The sequence below is a fragment of the Melanotaenia boesemani genome, chromosome 10, assembly GCF_017639745.1.
Source record: "Melanotaenia boesemani isolate fMelBoe1 chromosome 10, fMelBoe1.pri, whole genome shotgun sequence".
Taxonomy (NCBI): domain Eukaryota; kingdom Metazoa; phylum Chordata; class Actinopteri; order Atheriniformes; family Melanotaeniidae; genus Melanotaenia; species Melanotaenia boesemani.
The window spans coordinates 14653367-14670911 of record NC_055691.1 but is presented as its reverse complement, the minus strand read 5'-3'; the positions used below and the strand labels follow the sequence as shown (position 1 = coordinate 14670911).

General features: G+C 40.8%; 1 protein-coding gene across 2 annotated transcripts in view; it reads right to left on the bottom strand.

The window, feature by feature from the left end:
* The window catches only part of poc1b (POC1 centriolar protein B), a 57823-nt gene extending 40812 nt beyond the window's left edge, over positions 1–17011 (bottom strand). Inside the window, exons 1-11 of one of the 2 annotated variants that reach the window (XM_041997900.1) lie at positions 16775–17011; positions 16199–16283; positions 15294–15465; positions 14990–15169; positions 14782–14889; positions 13974–14089; positions 13450–13583; positions 13260–13328; positions 12358–12510; positions 12082–12159; positions 1584–1825 (exon numbers count right to left, since the gene is read on the bottom strand). In XM_041997900.1, the coding sequence (XP_041853834.1) occupies positions 1802–1825; positions 12082–12159; positions 12358–12510; positions 13260–13328; positions 13450–13583; positions 13974–14089; positions 14782–14889; positions 14990–15169; positions 15294–15465; positions 16199–16283; positions 16775–16798 (1143 nt within the window). In that variant the 5' untranslated portion in view covers positions 16799–17011 and the 3' untranslated portion in view covers positions 1584–1801. Of the gene's footprint in view, positions 1–1583; positions 1826–12081; positions 12160–12357; positions 12511–13259; positions 13329–13449; positions 13584–13973; positions 14090–14781; positions 14890–14989; positions 15170–15293; positions 15466–16198; positions 16284–16774 lie in introns of those variants that run through there. The other variant, XM_041997899.1, reaches the window with a different exon arrangement.
* Positions 17012–17545: the final 534 nt, after the last annotated feature.

Sequence of the window (17545 nt, the reverse complement as noted above, 5' to 3'; positions counted from 1 at the left end):
GATCCAGGAATATTTTCAAGGATTCTTTAATATGGAGAGAAGGGGATCATTTTGCCATTAGAACTATTCACTCAAAAATAATGCCTACAATCACTGGCAAAACATAAATACATAAAATGGCTTGGTGGTGGTCTGCCTTCTCTGAGTGCTTCTAGTTCTCAGAAAGATTAGGGATGCCTAGCCCGACCTACAGAAAAGTACTACCAGATGTCGGAACTCAGGGGTGAAATCTAAAGTCTGCAGTGCCCTATTGGAGATTTTTTTTTTAAGTTGGAGCCCAATTTTTCCAGTATAAAGAGACCAGGGCCATTAACATATTAACACTGCATTAATTTAATTGATTTAATAACTATTCAATAAGTAAATCAAAACCACTTGCAGTTTAACAAGCAAAAACCTTGTCAAATTCATGACAAGATATAATGACATCATCACAAAGACATTTATTTATCATGTGTATTAGAATCAAGCTGCTACAAGAAGAAAGTTGGGATTATTAACACAAAAACAACTAATTTTGCAACAGTATAAAAAGAGGGACGTAAAAAAAGTGATGAAAAAATACATTAAAAATAATAAAAGGTTTTCTCTTTTTGTTAGTCTCTACAACATTCCACCAGTTTTCCCACAACATTGGATGTTTGGTTTCTAAATGCTGCTTTTGATGCTGAAGGCTTCGGTGCTTTGGTGCTCGATAGCGTTAGCTCAAACTCCACATCCTGGGCTCTTGGCTATGCTTCGTTACCTCCTCTTATAAAATTTTACTCAATGAAGTAAATTTTAATTTTTAATTCTTCCAAACAGGCTAGCAGCTAGCTGATCGTCTGCTTAAATTTATTTCTTAAACAACTGTCTAACATTTAAGCTATCAAGTGGTGGGAAGCTGTATTGCAACTGAGCTTCTCATAAAAAATAGAAATATCTCCTGTGTTTTCAACTGATAAATTCTGAGGTTTCGTAGTATTTATTTTTGGGGGTCAACGGAGCCACTGAGGATTAGTGCTTTGGATGAGGCCTCGGCCCCATGGTTAAGTGTCGCTACTCTAGTGAATATATTCCCAAACAGGCCTGCCAATGTGAAGGACACATGGGAAGATTTGACACATATGTACCCAATATAAATGTGTTTCAATGCAGCGTAGGTTCAGATTAAAAGGCATGAAGTTACTTAATTTATTGTTATAAAATTCATATTTTACATGTTATAAAATGTTTCATATGCCTGCACTGATATATGTGAGCAGGAGTCAGTGTGATTAAAGGAAAATGGTGAGAATGAATGTGTTCAACTGTGTGTGTGATTGCCTGAATGAAACATGGTGTTGGTATGAGTGAGTGTGAGGGTGTTATGTAGCCTCTAGGAGTCCATCCGCCATCCGCCCCCCCTCTCCTCGGAGCCGTTGCTATCTTTAACTCATTTCCGTTATGTCTTCTCACTCTTGCTCTCCTCTACAGCACTAAAATCTGGCATCTAAACCTCCTGGTCATCCAATACCTTAAATTTCCTCTTGCACAGGAAGCCATAGAGTACTTGGGGTGGGGTCATCCTTGTTATTGTAGATGCGCACACACACCTCATGCAACTTCACAAACCTGTATAGTCTTACATCTTTACAGCTGATGGAAGCGTCCGAATACACTTGTTAAAAATGTGAGTAGACCACAGTAAATTGACCATGTACATGTACTATGATCTGGATTCCACACAGCTGAGACGGACATGCAGACACAAACGAGACGCACACACATGCACGTAGAGGTCAATGGTAGGCGGCTTGCTGGTAGAGAGCACCACGTCTGGTCAAAATGGCGTCACTGCTAACGTCTGCAGGGACATAAGATATGGCACGAGTAACCAAATCTGACCTTCTCCCATCTAATCACATCTTAAACACACGTGAAAACACATATTTCCACTCTAAAAATTTAGAAACACTTTATGAGCAGGATTATAAAAAATGTTGCTTTAAACTGGTCTTGGCATGAATATGAAGTATCTATGCTCTTAAACCTAAACCAGAAAAACCAGCAGAACCACGACTGGCAACAACTAAACTACAGCAGGTTTAGAAGGGGGAAAAAAAAGTGTGTTTGACAGCTGCCTGTCGTGGTGATCTCATTCAGTATGAGTCTGATTAAACATATTTCCACCTTTCAATAATTTATTCCTTATTTAATTCCAAACGACTATCATGACAAGCATTTCAGTTCAATTTAAAGGTCAAAGTAAAGCAAATTCAGGGATTATGATGAAAACAAGTTCTGTGTTTGACAGCAGTAGTTTAAACTGAAAGCCCCAAAATGATGTTTCACTGTTTATCTGGTTTTCTGTTCAGGATTTAAAGGGCAAGTATAAAATCACAAATCTATGACACAGAAGGGATTGAGTGTACAAAACAAGCAAAAGTGGCCTAATCTCTAAATCTTGAATATTATACAGTAAATAATCTGCATCAGTCTCAAACTAGCAACTTCCTAGCTTACTCTTCCACCTTCATCATGGAAATACATCTTCCATCAGTAGAATTATCAGAATTTTAGTCATCTACTTAAATTGTAGAAGAAACACTGCTAAAATATGGATGAATTTTGTAAATAGTGAGCCTGTGTGCCTTAGTGTGTTTTATCTGAGCTGACTTGAGAACTGCCAATAAGAGTGTTGTGGTCTCAGAGCACTGTATTTCCTATGCTTTTTAAACTAAATTTAAAGTACTTAATTAACTAAACTGTTTCGTGATGTGACCAATTCGGAGTGTAGATTTGCAGCTGCTTTACTTGGACTTCAATTTAATGTCAAGATTGGCCTGTGAAAATCTGCACTGTGTTAGATTTTTGTTAGACAAATAAGGCATCCCAGGCAGTTCAGAAGCAGCGTCCCTCAAAGGAGAGAATAATTCCCTTCAGGATGGTTTGGCTGCTGTAAATTTAGATGCACAAAGTAACTATTCAATAAAATAATGAAAGGGAAACCCCCCAAAACAAGAGCATATTATGTCCTCTTTAAGGACAAAGAGGTCAGAGAACAGGAACATCCCCATCTCACCACCCACATACACACCTCGGGCACTTTGCATTTCCGAGCCCCTCTCGTTCACTCTCGCCATTCATCTGTCATGCTCTCATCCCTTATCTCAATTTTTACGCCTCCGCACGAACCCATTAAGGTGATGGAGGGGAAACACGGATGCAGAGCGGCAGGGAAAGCACTCTGAGTACTTGCACAACAGTGGGAGGGGAAGGAAATAACCAGAAGGAAAGACTAGCAGGATAAGGAGTAGAGGAGAGGAAATACGATGTTTCTCAGTGATGGGCATCAACTGATTGGAGCTGACAGGAGGAGTAGCACTGGGGGGCTCCCTGCTCTGGAGCAATCTAAACATGAATGACCCTCACCCCACTACCCTATGACTCATGTTCAAACGACCCCCCACCTCCATGCAAACACATGTACACAAAGGCTTGCACAGCTGTACGTATATCCTTATTAGGACATTGCATTGATTCCATTCATTGTGCACAGCTTATCCCTGAACCAAGAAACAACAATAAGCCACATTTGGACCTGGCTTTTGTAAGAATACTGGTCTACAAGGGTTACCGGTGCAGAACATTTCTACATTTATACCACAAATGGACCAATAATATAAAAAAAAATAATTACATAAAAAAAGAATCCTGCATGCTTATTTACAAGTATACATTCTCACTGACTTAAATATAAAGTAAATGATAACATATGGACAACACAAAGAAGAAGGGTTAGGGTTGTTACAGACATGCATGAACTAAGAAAAAGTGCTGTATATCTGAACTTGATGCATTTAACTGCAGTTCAATGAAGCAGCAAAAGCGAGTGGAGCTTCCATGTGAGGGCTCAGCATCGTCCTGCTATTTTTGGCATGAATGAAACTGATGTATATGTATTAACTGTGGCTGACACCCGGGTGCAGCCAGTTAGTCAGTGAGTTAAACAGGCAAGCAGAAATCCAACTAGTCTATTATTAGAACTGTGGCTGCTCCTGCTGCTTCCTGGTCAGGGCCCCTGGGGGCCCAGGAACTGGCACGTGGATTCATGCCCCCCACCCATCTCTCTGATCTCTACCCTCTCCTACCCCAACCCTCCTTCTCTGATCTCTCGTGGGCCTTTTTACTCAGGCATGCCACTTTAGGTCAATTCTTCCAGAGAGTAAAGACAAGCTATTTAAAGAGCCCGGAGAGGGAAGAGGAGCAAAAAAAGAGGAAAAGGAGCAGTCAAACATGAGACATGCTCTGCTGCTACAATACTTTACTGCAGTCTTAAGCATAAACATATATGTTTATATTAACCTTTAAAACTCCAAGTTATTTTTTGCTATTTTTAGTCAGCCTGTTTTGTTTTTTGTTTATGTAAAAATGCATGTAGATTTTTTTGCTATTCAAATTTATTTATGCTACTATTTACCCACTGTCCTCACAAAACCAACTCCAACTTAGCCACGGCGCCAAAAACATCTTTTTCTTCTTTTCAGAGACAAACAACTTTCTTGTCACGTGTTGATCTCTGGCAGCTCCTGGTTGGACACTACTGTCAAATTTAAGCTACCTAATTGGTCAAAAATTTGACAGGAAGTGGCTCCAGCTAAATTTCCAGGTCAAAATAAAGGTATCTTAGCAACAACTAAGTGGCAGTGATCTTTCTTTATTTTGAAAATGTAACAATCATATTATCATGCATTTCTCATTGTGGATTTACCATACAGACCAGGGACCAACAACTCCAGGGGTCTTGGCCAGTGTCCTGCAGGTTTTAGATGTTTCCCTTCTGTAACACACATGGCACAAATCAATGAGCCATTAAGAGGCTTGTGCAGAACTTGCCAACAAATAGTTGAAGTTCATTTGAATTAGCAGGGAAACATCTAAAACATGCAGGACACCAGCCCAAGAGGTCCAGAGTCAGAATAAAAACTAGATTTTGCAGCTGGATTATAAACCTCCTGGACAGGATATAGATCCCTGAAGAACTTCCGTAGATCAGCTAAAGCACGTGTCAAACTCAAGGCCTGTGGGTCACATCCAGACTGTGAATAAATTATTTTTGGCCCACATGATCATATCTAATCACTATTAGAGCTGGCCTGCTGATAACAGTACATGCACCACAATAATACTACTAGTCCCACAATGCACTGTCATTGTGTTGGCACGTCAATAACGGGCCCGCGAGCATGTAACTTACTCGTTTTCTAGCAGCCTGACGGAGCTACTCACATTTGTCAACTTTCAATGACCCCTCTCCCCAAAAAATAGCTAAACAAAAAGTCGACTTTGAGGATGTGAAGGGTGTGTGTCGTCTGTGTGGAGACAGTGTGGCTGTAATGAAAGAATACAACGTAAGAAGACACTGTAAACAACACACTACAACAGATACAAGCATCTGAACTAGAAACAAAGGCTCCTACAAGGTAGAAGAGTTAACCTTTTAGGTGCCAGAATTTTTAACGTTTTAAAGGCATAAGTGAGAAAAAAAATGTTGATTATGAACCAGATTTTATGATGACTGTTTGAATTACTCATCTAATTTCATATCGAGGCATCGCAGGTTGGCAGACGTTTTACACTCCATGACTTAATGCACTGGGCTTTTCAGTCTTTGGCATATCATCCTGAGACTAGTGAGCATCACAGAGTAGCAAACTGACCTTCAGTGCAGTTTCTTTTTTTGCCTTTTTTCTCTTGCTATTACAGGGCATTTGATTTTTCAAAAGGAGGAAATTATTTTTGGCCGTTGTTTGCCTGTAGAATTACTCTGAAAAAAATGCATATAGGGCCACAACAAATAAATACAACAGATTTTATTTTATTTATTTATTTACTTATTTAATTTATTTTTATTTAATGGTTAATGGTGTTAGTAGTATAGTTACACATCTTTGGATATCCACATTTTCCTCATCAAATTTAAAGAGATTTTAGTTGTTAGAACACAACATCCACACAGTCTTCCTACCATGCCTTACAGGTGATTACTATATTGATGTTTAATCAGTAATTTTCTCTGGGATTGATGCTATTTAATAGCTGATTGGATCAATGATGTAGATCGATAATGTTCATCGACTGCTAGATTCAAAGTCAGCAGAGCTTAATTGATCACGGTTATAATTAATTATCTACATGAGCATCCTTGTTCTGAATGACTTCCACCTGGTTTGGTCCATTCGTGGTTTTCCTCCCGCAGAGCAGTCAACAAACACACTTCACAAAATTTCAATAATAAAAAGAGAGGGAGAATTTATAATCTTATTTTCCTTTGAAGGTTTTTTTCTTTTTCAATAAAAAACAATCCGATTAGGGAGATCAGCAAAAACATTCCTGCAATTGCTCCTCAATTAAAACTATTTTTAAATAGTCTCCCAAAAGGCTCACAAGTAATTGGACACACCAAAATATTTGTAAAAGATTTTTTTATCAATACTTGGAGAATTTGTCCTCACTTTAAATAATCTCTATTGTTTCATCCCAAATTTTCTGTGAATGTGTCCAGAAGAATAAAAAGTTTCTGTATTAATTTGAAATAAGATCATTTTTTTAGTGTATGTTTCGATCATCTCTCGTGAAAAATGTGTTCAAACTTCCATTTATCTGCTTTCATGGCTACAAAATAAAACCACGTCTGTGGATGCATCATCATACCCTAAAGGAGACACCCTGATCAGGTCACCAGAACAACCCAGATCCAATATGAAACAACTATTCACACTCACTGCAAGGGTCAGTTTAGAATCAGCAGTCAACCTAACATGCATGTTTTTTGGATGGTGGGAGGAAGCCGGAGTAACTGGAGAAAACACTGTGTACTCCACAGAGAAAGCTGATTAATCATTGCAGAGTCAGAGCTGCTATGTTTAATTATTTTCAACACGCTAGCCTCGTGATGAATGGAAAGAAAGCAGCAGAACAGCTCTTTCATATTCCAACAACGTGTTACTTTCATTTCAGGAAGTTTATCGTGTGACTATTCACATACAAATATGAGGTTCTAACACAAAGAAACACTTCATTTTAATTGGAACATAATGTTAAATGTCATTTATGGAGACAAAGAAGGTTTCAGTGGTGTTAATATTTAATTATAACACCGAAATGGGATGAAAAAGATTGACCTGTGCAGCCATGACTGATCATATTTAACATGGACCACTCACTGCATCTCTAATCTTCAAACCAGCTGGCCTCGATTCTGGGAAAGCGTGCCGTTTTCCCAATACTCATTAAAGCTTTACATCAACACTGAACAACATCAAACTCATTTCCAGCCATTATCCAGGATCAACATTTGTAGAGTAAGCGGATAAGACTAATTCACATCTAGGATTTCACCTTGCAACACAGTGAAAACTTTCTACTGCAGTTCAAGGCTTGGTCACTGACCTGCAGCTTCAGATGGGTCTTCACAAAAGAATCAGGGACACAAAAGGTTCGCTGCAGCAGTCAAGTAAAAACTACAGGAGAGCAGAAAGGAAATCCTCCATCTGCAGTCCAGTAAAAGAAAATGTTTTGCTCTCTGTCAAATTCTGACAAAGCAGAAGTTAAAAACTAGGACAGAAGACAGAATTTAGGACATTTAACTTGATCCAAGATTAACTAAAGCAGGTACAGCAAACTTCACATTACAAAATAACTTCACATTACCAGAGGTGGTCTGTTATAGTCACAGAGCAGGTTTATATTTTTAAGTAAGTGATCCTGAGGACGTTAAGTTGCAGATAAACATGAATGAAACAATGGCAGCAGAGAAACATGAATCGCTGCTTCATGCTGAACCTGAGCATTTCTAACTGAATGGGCTGCTGTTCATTGAAGAAGAGGGTTAGAAAAACTAAACAATGCCCTGCACTGCCCCCTGGTGGTTGGAGCACAAATCCACATCTACAGCCAGGGCCAGAGTGGGACCAGTTATTTCCAAGACTGTCCACTGTTTCTTAATATGTAGGGAATTTAACCTCTTCTTGGCAAGAGCCCCCTGTACAGGGGGCAGCCTGAGATCCAAACAGTACAAAAGATCACACAGGAAGAAGCTATCCCAACATGCAGCATACCAAAATCACTAGCAGAAACACAGTAAAAAGACTCTACCAAGGACTGGCAACCAAACGAAAAACAGTTCAAACCCCAAGCAATTATATGGGAATGTAACAAAAACACGAGAACAGCACTGAATACGTCATCATAACCATGGGACAAAAACTCTGCAGCCTAAGAGTACAAAAGAATATAGAAATCACATATTTGTGAATCAAGTCTAACTTTTCCTTCCATGTCTTACTATCCCTCAAATCTCCTGACTCTGACCTTTGATAGAAGAGTCAATCATCAACATCTGCTAATGGGTTCCTTAAATATTTGTGTAGCACCTCTCTTAAAACATCTGTAAAACTGCTAAGGTTTACTTTTTTAGCTTTTATATTTGCACAGTTCCTCATCAGACATTACTTTACTCATTCTGAGCCTTCCTTTACACCGGGTGCATGTGCGCCACATTATGGATGCACCATGGTTTTGTTCCGACCTCCGTGGTGCAGCATTTTTTACTGGGAGCATGTCAGGTGTGTAGCGCCCGCAAGAGCAGTCCACCTAGAAGGATCCGCAAGATCACGAAATCACATTGCATAATAAACCTTTTGTTGTCTATGGTGACAAAAAAAGAAACACTGAGAACCCCTGGCCGGTTAAACATGTAATGTTTTCATGGTTCAGCAGCGCAAATCTGCATGGGGGCTTTTATTTTGAAAAACCCTGGAAGCTTTTACACTGCTCCCGAGTCTGATTTTCTGTCTGCCCCTATCTGAACTGCAGAATTGGCGCATTCTGGGGGTGTGAAGCGTCAAAAATAGACTCGGTCCATAAATTTACCAGAGCGCCACAACAATGCGCTTCAGGGACGCTTCTGGTACGTGCTGCGGTGCACCCGGTGGAAACCAAACCATTGACTAAAACAGCGCGAATAGCAACAGAGGCTGCAGCGCAGCCGTAACGTGCCGCACACACACCTAGTGTAAAACAGGGGTTAGATGAATTGGCCTGCTATCTTCTGGTTTTCACTGAGAGTAACGTAGTTTTATTTTAGGAGAAGGTAGACATTATTATAGTGGGGTGAACTGGATGAACAACATGGGAGCTGATTTTACTCCCTCAGAAAGCTGCCGTCCTTCAACATCTACAAAAACGTGCTGCAGATGTTCTCAGACTGTTGGGGCGAGCACGTTTTTCTATGCGCTGGGTACCAAGAAGGAAGAACAAGCTGGTGAGGAAGGCCAGCTCTGGACAAGGTGCTGGACAGTCGACAACTGTGGCAGAGTGATGGGAGCTGAACAGGCTCCTGTCAATCATTTACAATCCACTGCATCCACTGCACACCGGCGTCTCCAGATAGAGGAGCAGCTTCAGCAGCAGGTTGCTATCACCGTTTAGCTCTACTGTCAGAAGGAGATCATTCAGCACCCATACCATGCAGCAGTAAGCAATTTTAATCCTTACTGGGGTTTTTTCTTGAGTTTTTAATCAGTATTTATCACATGCCTTTAACGTTAAGTTTTGTGCACTACCCTCAGTCTCACGGTGCTAACATAAACCAGAACATGAACATAACAGTGGGTACTGTCGTTTAACTAACACCTTTTGGATTTATAACTGCTAACGCAACACTACAAGGCCCGTTTTTACCAAGAACATGACCTCCCATGAGTCTTTGCGGTTGCGTTCACTCAGAATACTACAATATTATTTAATTCTTCACAGCCTCTGTGGCTATTTTGTGCTCACTTGTGGGGAAGTAAAATGAAATTAAGAATATGTTATTTTTTTTTTTTTTTTTAACCTGTCTTGTCCAGCATCGTTGCAAACAGAATGATTGTCTGGCTGCTGTCTGGTGCTGGGCAATTTTACTCTATCAAGCAGGGATTTATACTACATGTATAAAGTCCCTCTTGATGACATGAAAAACTTTATTAAATCAGACTCTTAATGCTGGACTCGACCGGAGGGGACAGAGAGAGAGAGAGATAGAAAAGAAAGTAGAGAGAAGAGGGAGGGGAGAGAGAGGGACAGAAAGGGTGTGGGGAGTGCGGGTGGGGACTTAAAACATTATACAGAAAACCATGTAATCCATACTACTTGCAACATATATAGCTAAGATCATCCTGGCCAGTAGGTCATTACACAACTAGTTGATAATAGTAACAATAATAATAATAAGAGTAAGAGTAATAATAATAATAGTAGTAGTAATAATAATAAGAGTAAGAGTAATAATAATAATAATAAGAACAGAAGTAATAAAAAAAAAGAAAAAAAATATGATAATAGATATAAGTGAAACTGCTGTATTCAAGAACACGCGCAGAGAAACCTGTGTGGATATGCTGGAGAACTCGGCCACACGGCGACGCAAAGACTGTGTGGAGACGTTCAGGGAGGAGTGACCATGCAGAGTGATCATGCAGATGCCACCTCACTTGAACAGAGGCCAGAGTCAGGCCAGCGGTCCCGAGACCCAGGCCACCAGCCCCCCCGTAGGCTACAGATCCCGACCGGTCCACAGAGACGACCACTCGCCCGCCCAGGAAGGCAGCAGCAGGAGACCCCGGCAGCGGCCGCCCCGCGGACACGGGGGGGTCGTCTTCCCCCCTGGAAGACGACCCGCCAGTGGCTTAGGGCGCCCCCGTCCCCCGCCGGCCCCGAAGGGCGTCACAGGCCCAGAGCAGGCACCCCAACCCAGGCACGCCACGAACCCCCCCAGGGGCCAGCCACCAGCCCAAGGGGCCACTTTCCTCTTTCTGAGTGGGAGGGGGGCGAGGCGAAGGAAGGGAACCCCAGGCCCCCGCCCCCAACACCCAGCCAGGGCGCCCCCCAGAGGACACGTCCTAACCCCCTGCAAACGCACACACTCTTTTTTTTTTTTTTTTTTTTTTCTCCCCAGCCACTCACACACACTCTCACACACCTCTATATACCAACACCTCAATACGTGCACATACCTCCACACACACACGTCACGCACATACCTATAAACACACACACCGGTGCCCACATACACACACACTCTCATACCCCTCCATACACATACACCACTACACACACACTCACATACATACCTGCATATACACACAAGCACTTCCATACATACTCACGCCTCCACCCACTCCTTCACTCCTTCACACACACCTCGACCTCCACGTGCACACACTCATATATACATACCTTCACACACACCCACATCCCACATAGACCTCCACACACACACCCGCACACTACTCACACACACACATACACGCACACACCCAGACCTTCATACACACCCACACACACATACAGCACACACGTCCCTCTACACCCACCCACACACCAGCATACCCACAAACACACACACACACACACCCACACACAAACACACCCCCACCCAGGTTCCGAATATATAACATTTAAGAATATGTTATTAATCCACCAAAATTATAAGGTTATTTATAAGTAAGAAGCAACAACTTTTCCATGTCAGCATTATTTAATCTGTGGTCTTTTGAAGACAGTCGTGTACTCAGCAGGATTACATACACTTGGCTTGACTTAGTTGCTCCTTCTCAACCTGGATTGATGTTCTTGAAACTAATAAAGCTGGGATGCTCTGGCAAGGCTTGGTTCAGCCTTGCTATCTTGTCTTTTCCTGGATAACTTAATTATACTTTTCTTAACCAGACCCCCTTTTAATGGCTACTTCAATTTGCCTCATGTGTAAAATCAGCACATTTTTCACATACAATTAGTCTAATTAAGGAGTTTTTAATTGACAGAGACACACCAGTAGATTGCTGGAGAGATTTCATCTAAGCAGACACAACACGTACACGTGTTTCATAACAATAAATTTGTCTTTAAAGCTCAGTTTGTTGACAATGGTTTGCAACTGAGTCAAACCAATGATTAGATAAAAACAGCAATGTTTGCTCGAGCTGCTGAGGTGTCCAGCTCTGGTCTCAGTATGAAATGAACAGACTGGATTGTTTTCCTGTGGATGTGCAGATTTTATTCTCCGCATCAGCTTACCTTGTTGTTGTGAACAGTTTGACCCAACTCTACGACATGTGGGTCGGCGGACCGGGTGTCTGTCACAGCTGGACTTATCTAAAAAACAAAAGCAGTCAGTAATCAGCTGACATCACTCTTCTACATACAAGATTTTTTTTTCTTATATTTAAAGTAAAGCAGAATTAAAAAGAAAACCTACAAAAATATATTTGATTGTTGTAGTTTAATTATTAAAATATTAGGAATAATTCCTAAAAAAGTGGATTTTTATGTTTCAAGTGAAAGTGAAGTAACCTGAATGGCTGTGGACTGTGGTTGGTGAAGGTGGGGTGTCCTGGGGTGGATGTCGGACAGGTGGGGCGGCGGATCCGGGCTAGATCTCCGGCTGTGGTGTTGTAGAACGTCCAGATAAGATTTGCTGTCAAAGTTTGTCTTCCACATAAGCACCTAAAGGACAATCACAACCTGTTAGACACGAGTTCAAAACAATTACCTCTGCCAAAACCAAGCAGCAACCTCCACCTGGAAAATGTGAAGCCTTATGTGGAAGTGCAAAAAAAATTGCAGTTCACCCCTCATCCACTAGGGGCTGGATCCAAAACAGAGTCAATCCCCATAGACTCCTATGTTAAAATGACTAACGACACGTGTGACGCTACCAAGATGGCGACGGTGGGCTTCACTTTTGCTCTTCAGAAACCTACGGGTGACGTCACGGAGGCTCCGTCCATCTTTTATATACAGGCTATGGTCAAAACCCCAAAAGTTTTATTTCCAGCAGCATCCTTCAGAAAAGTCATCAAGTTTAATTATGTTAAACATCTACAGTAAACATATTACTCCCTTAATCTTCATCCTCACCTCTATTACCAAATGATTTACACTCACCAGCCACTTTATCAGGTCCACCTGTTCAGCTGCTTGTTAACATAAATATCTAATTAGCCAATCACGTTACAGCAACTCAAATATTTGGGCATGTAGACATGGTCAAGATGAGTTGCTAAATTTCAATCTGAGCATCGGAATGAAGAAAAAAGGAGATTTAAGTGACTGTGAACGTGGCATATTTTCTGGTCTGAGTCTACTGGGTGGGCTGTGCCATTTCACAAAAAGTAAGTAGACTTCAAAGTGTGCAAACCCTGAATTGGGACTCAACTACAGTAGATTACATTTTACAGTCACAGAGCACCAACCTGACTATCAGCTCCCCCTGAAGCAAATAGATCTCCAGTTCTTGAAAAAGTCACTGTGATCACAGCTCCCTGAAAAACAGGAAAAACAATGCAAATGACCAAAAGCATAAAGGTATTTTCCGTCTGCCTACAGCAGTAGATAGATAGACTGACAGTTTATAATGTGTGTGGCTGAACTGAACGATATCACCTTGTGTCCGTGGAGAGTATAAATAAGACGCCCTTCCAGCAGATCTAGGATTTTTACGGTGCCGTCACTGGAGCCACTGATCAAGTAGTTGTTGGAGGGATGGAAGGAAAAACTATTGATTCCTGCACGATGGACTAAAAGATAAACAATATACAAAACTAAAAGTTAAAAACAACTAGTTCAACTAAAGAATTTCCCACAATAAACAAGTCGATGAATTCCTTATCATAAATAGTTGAAACACTGTACAAGATCAGCTGCCACAACAGATCCTGTGTCAGTGCTATCAAGGGGCTTTATTATGGTTTAAACCTGCACAGAAACAATGTGATTTGGAAATACAGAATATGGCAAATTAGAGACTGATCTGAAAGTATTTCAATTCCTGGTTTTGAACCTTTTTTTTTCCAAGTACTGGAGTTATTACAGCAGCTTTAAGTTAAACGTAACATAAACAGAGATAATGGAGGATAGGCATAAGAAAACGGAGAGAAGGTGAAGAACATTTGACTAGTTGGGATTACCTTGATAATGCTGAATCAGCTTGTTGGTTCGTAGATCCCAGATTTTCAGCGAACTATCGGCTCCTGAGGATGCAATACAGGTGCCGCTGGAGTTAAAATCAACAAATGTCGCAGAGCTGTAAAAATAAAAACATTGACAAAAAAGACTTTTGCTTTATTTTACTACTTTCTCCAGGCCACGTGCAGGTCTTTCACAGATAAGAGCAAGAAAAAAAAGAACAAACCATAAAAAAAGCAAAAACACACAAATTTACATCGACAAGAATGCCAAGCTAACTGAGCTAAATGCAGGTTTATCAGAGTTAAAACTAAGTCTAATAACCTGCACACACTTCTGTACACGAGACTGGGCTGTACAGCATAACAAGTGGGATCACCACAGTAACAAACCTGAGCTGCTCCTTAAACAGCAGCATTATTTTGCAACCATATGCTCCATAGTTTCTGCATACTCCTTTTTTATAGCACCACCACAACTGGAAGCATGCACACACATCAGGAAGATCATCGCCTAAATTAAGTCGCAGGTATCAAAATTCATCTCACACATAAAGCAACACTACAGCTCTGTGCTTCTGTCTTGTTTTAATGCACACTGACATCCCTAAAGTACATTTCTAAAGCTGTATTTGTCCTGCAGCACCCAGAGGCTGGGAATCCACACCTCACTTCAGGTGACAGGTCAGTGAAGTATCCACTGACTGCAGTTCTGCAGTAAACTTACCTAAACCTTATAGCACACTGAAAGTTAAGGAGAGCAACAGACTTCAGTAGCTTTTCTTTTTTTTTTTTAAATCAGCAGACTTACCCTCCATAGTCAGTGAGACAATTGATGCAGTGTTTGGTGGACGTGTCCCAAAGGCGGACACACCGGTCATCCCCACAGGAGGCGATGAGCCTTCCATCTGGAGAAAATCTAAAAACAGAACATGACATATATGACACAGATTGTGTATATGTAAACAGATGTACCAGATGTGGGAGGTTACTGAGGTGGCTTTAGTGCTATTGGGTACCTGGCACAGCGCACCCAGTTAGTGTGCTGGTTGAGAGAGTAAACAAAGCTCTGCCGGTGAACGCTCCACACTTTTACTGACTTGTCATCAGAAGCTGTCACCAGTCTGTGGCCATCATGGGAGAAAGCCACACTGCGGACAGCAGCTGTGTGGGCTTTAAATACTGTTGACTCTCCTTTCCTATCACATACACAAACACCAGTCTATTGTGCCATTCAGATATATTGTCAGTGTATTTATGCATCATATTATGCACATAAATTAGGTTTATGTGCTTTAAAAAAAAAAACTGATATCTACTCACATGGAAGGTGTCCACAGTCGTACAGTTCTGTCTTTGGAAGAAGTAGCCACCAGCGAGCCGGATGGGGAAAACTGCACTCCTGTGATGGCATCTTGGTGGCCGACAAAGCGAAAGGCCCTCGCTTTAGGAGCCAAGTTCCAGATCATTAGGGTCTTATCCACTGACCCTGAGGCTGGAGGGAGACAAAAGTAAGGAGAATAGAGAAAAAAAAATCTGTCAAAAACAACAGAGGGTTAATTCCTGCAAAGATTAATGAAACACACTAATCACATAGGGATGAAGAATTAAGTGCTAGCTTTTTGAGGCTAGTTGAGGTCAAACCTAAAATTCCGACAATGTCCTTTTTTTTTTTTTTTTTCTTGGTCCAAGATGTTCTTTTCTTCATATACATCCATCTGTCTGTTTGCCATAGAGATAGAATCTGACAGCTGAGCTATATTTTTATTTTACTTAACATTTGTTCAGCTTTAATAGAGACATGTGTAACGTGATTTTAACAAAGACAGTTCAAGCAGAACAAGCGACCCAGAATGAAGGAGAAGAAGGCTGGGATAAAAGTTCAGTTAAGTCAGCTAAGGCCCAGGGCTCTTCTTCTACACAACCTATCAGTGCAGTTATATGCTTTATTTACACAACACTTGTGTAAGTCGATCAAATGGAGTGACAGCAGTAAGAGGAAATCAAAGACGGTTTACATCCACATTTCTGCAAAGATCGGACTCCATCACAAATCCAAGGGTGAACCATTTTCTACACTGACAAGGGGAGACAATGAGAGGGCTCTGTGTTTGCGTCAGTGGTTTTTGAGTGGTAATTAAACCAGTACTTTGAAAGTTAAAAAGAAAGGATTGCAAGAAATGAACATCTGAACAGAATTTCTAAAACATTGCAGATTCAGAACTTACCTAGCTGTTTGCGGTTTGGATTAAAGTCTGCACAGGTGACAACATCTTTGTGACCCTTAAAGTGTCTGTCCAGGGTGGGATCCTCCTGGAATGACAGGAGTCAAGAAGGAAAATCTGCATCTTATCAGTTTTTACCTGTTTAACTCATATCTTCAAAGAAAAGTTTTAATGATGAAGAGGCATAATGAAAACAGTATTTCTGGCACAGACCACTGAGAAAACTGTTGATTTTATTATGTGAGGTTTCTAATGACAGATCTAGTGCGGGCTGCAGTGGTGGTTCTGGTGTGGACTCAGTGAGCAGAAAAAATACTTTTGGTACACTAAAGGGTTAAATGTCGTAACAGGAAGGACACATTACCCTGGGCAAAAATCTGGTAAGTTCAATAGTTATCAGAAAATTGCGTTGCAACGACGTGATATCCCTGATATTTATGACAACCCCAATGAGCATATCCTCTTAGCAGAGAAGCAGCTAGCAAACTTATCCGACTATAACAGGAACCACTGTGAGCTATCAGTTCACACCTCGTTGCTCCGTGGTCTTAATAAACATAGTCAAACAAATGTACAGACCATAACAGACGCCATTGTGATCATTCGAGAGGGTACTGGTTTTCTTTGGAGATTTGAACAGACCCGCTGCACCGCACTTCCATGACTGTCAACAGTGCGCCCACAGCAACTGTCTCAGACCTGACTTATCGAACTCAGAACATGCTGTGGTTTATTTATTTTACCCCAGTCTTTTGGTAACCTAAATACTTTTAGAATGTTATCATTCCAAAGTTCTACATTAAAGGTTCTAAGCAGTTTTTTGTGTTTGAATTTAATACATCTTGAGCTAACCTTCAGAAATTTAAGGAGTCATTTGAAATCCACTATTTATGCTGCATTCGAGGTACTTGGGAATGTGGTTATTTTGAAAATCAAAGATAAAACTTACGTTATACCGAGGTGTATCACTTAGAAATACCATAATAATGCTCACAATGAAATTCACTTAGACTGTTCGTTTAAATGTTTAGTCTTCTTTTTCGCTTGCTCATTTAATATATACAGAAGGATTAACTCGCATACTTAGTAATTTCGATTTATCAGCAACGAGTTAAAAATATGCAAATGTATTTATTAAACAATTATACTCGACGAGAGCTTAAATAAATTAAAAAATGTGCTTAAAATATACGGAAAACACACAACTATTACAATATAGTTTAAAAAAGGATGCGCCTGAGTGCTGTATGTCAGGGACTTGAAGCGTCTTCCGCTGCTTAGCAACTAGCCAGTCAAATGCTCGGTAGACGATATGATGCAGTAACCGCTTCTCTGATTGGTCTACGGAAG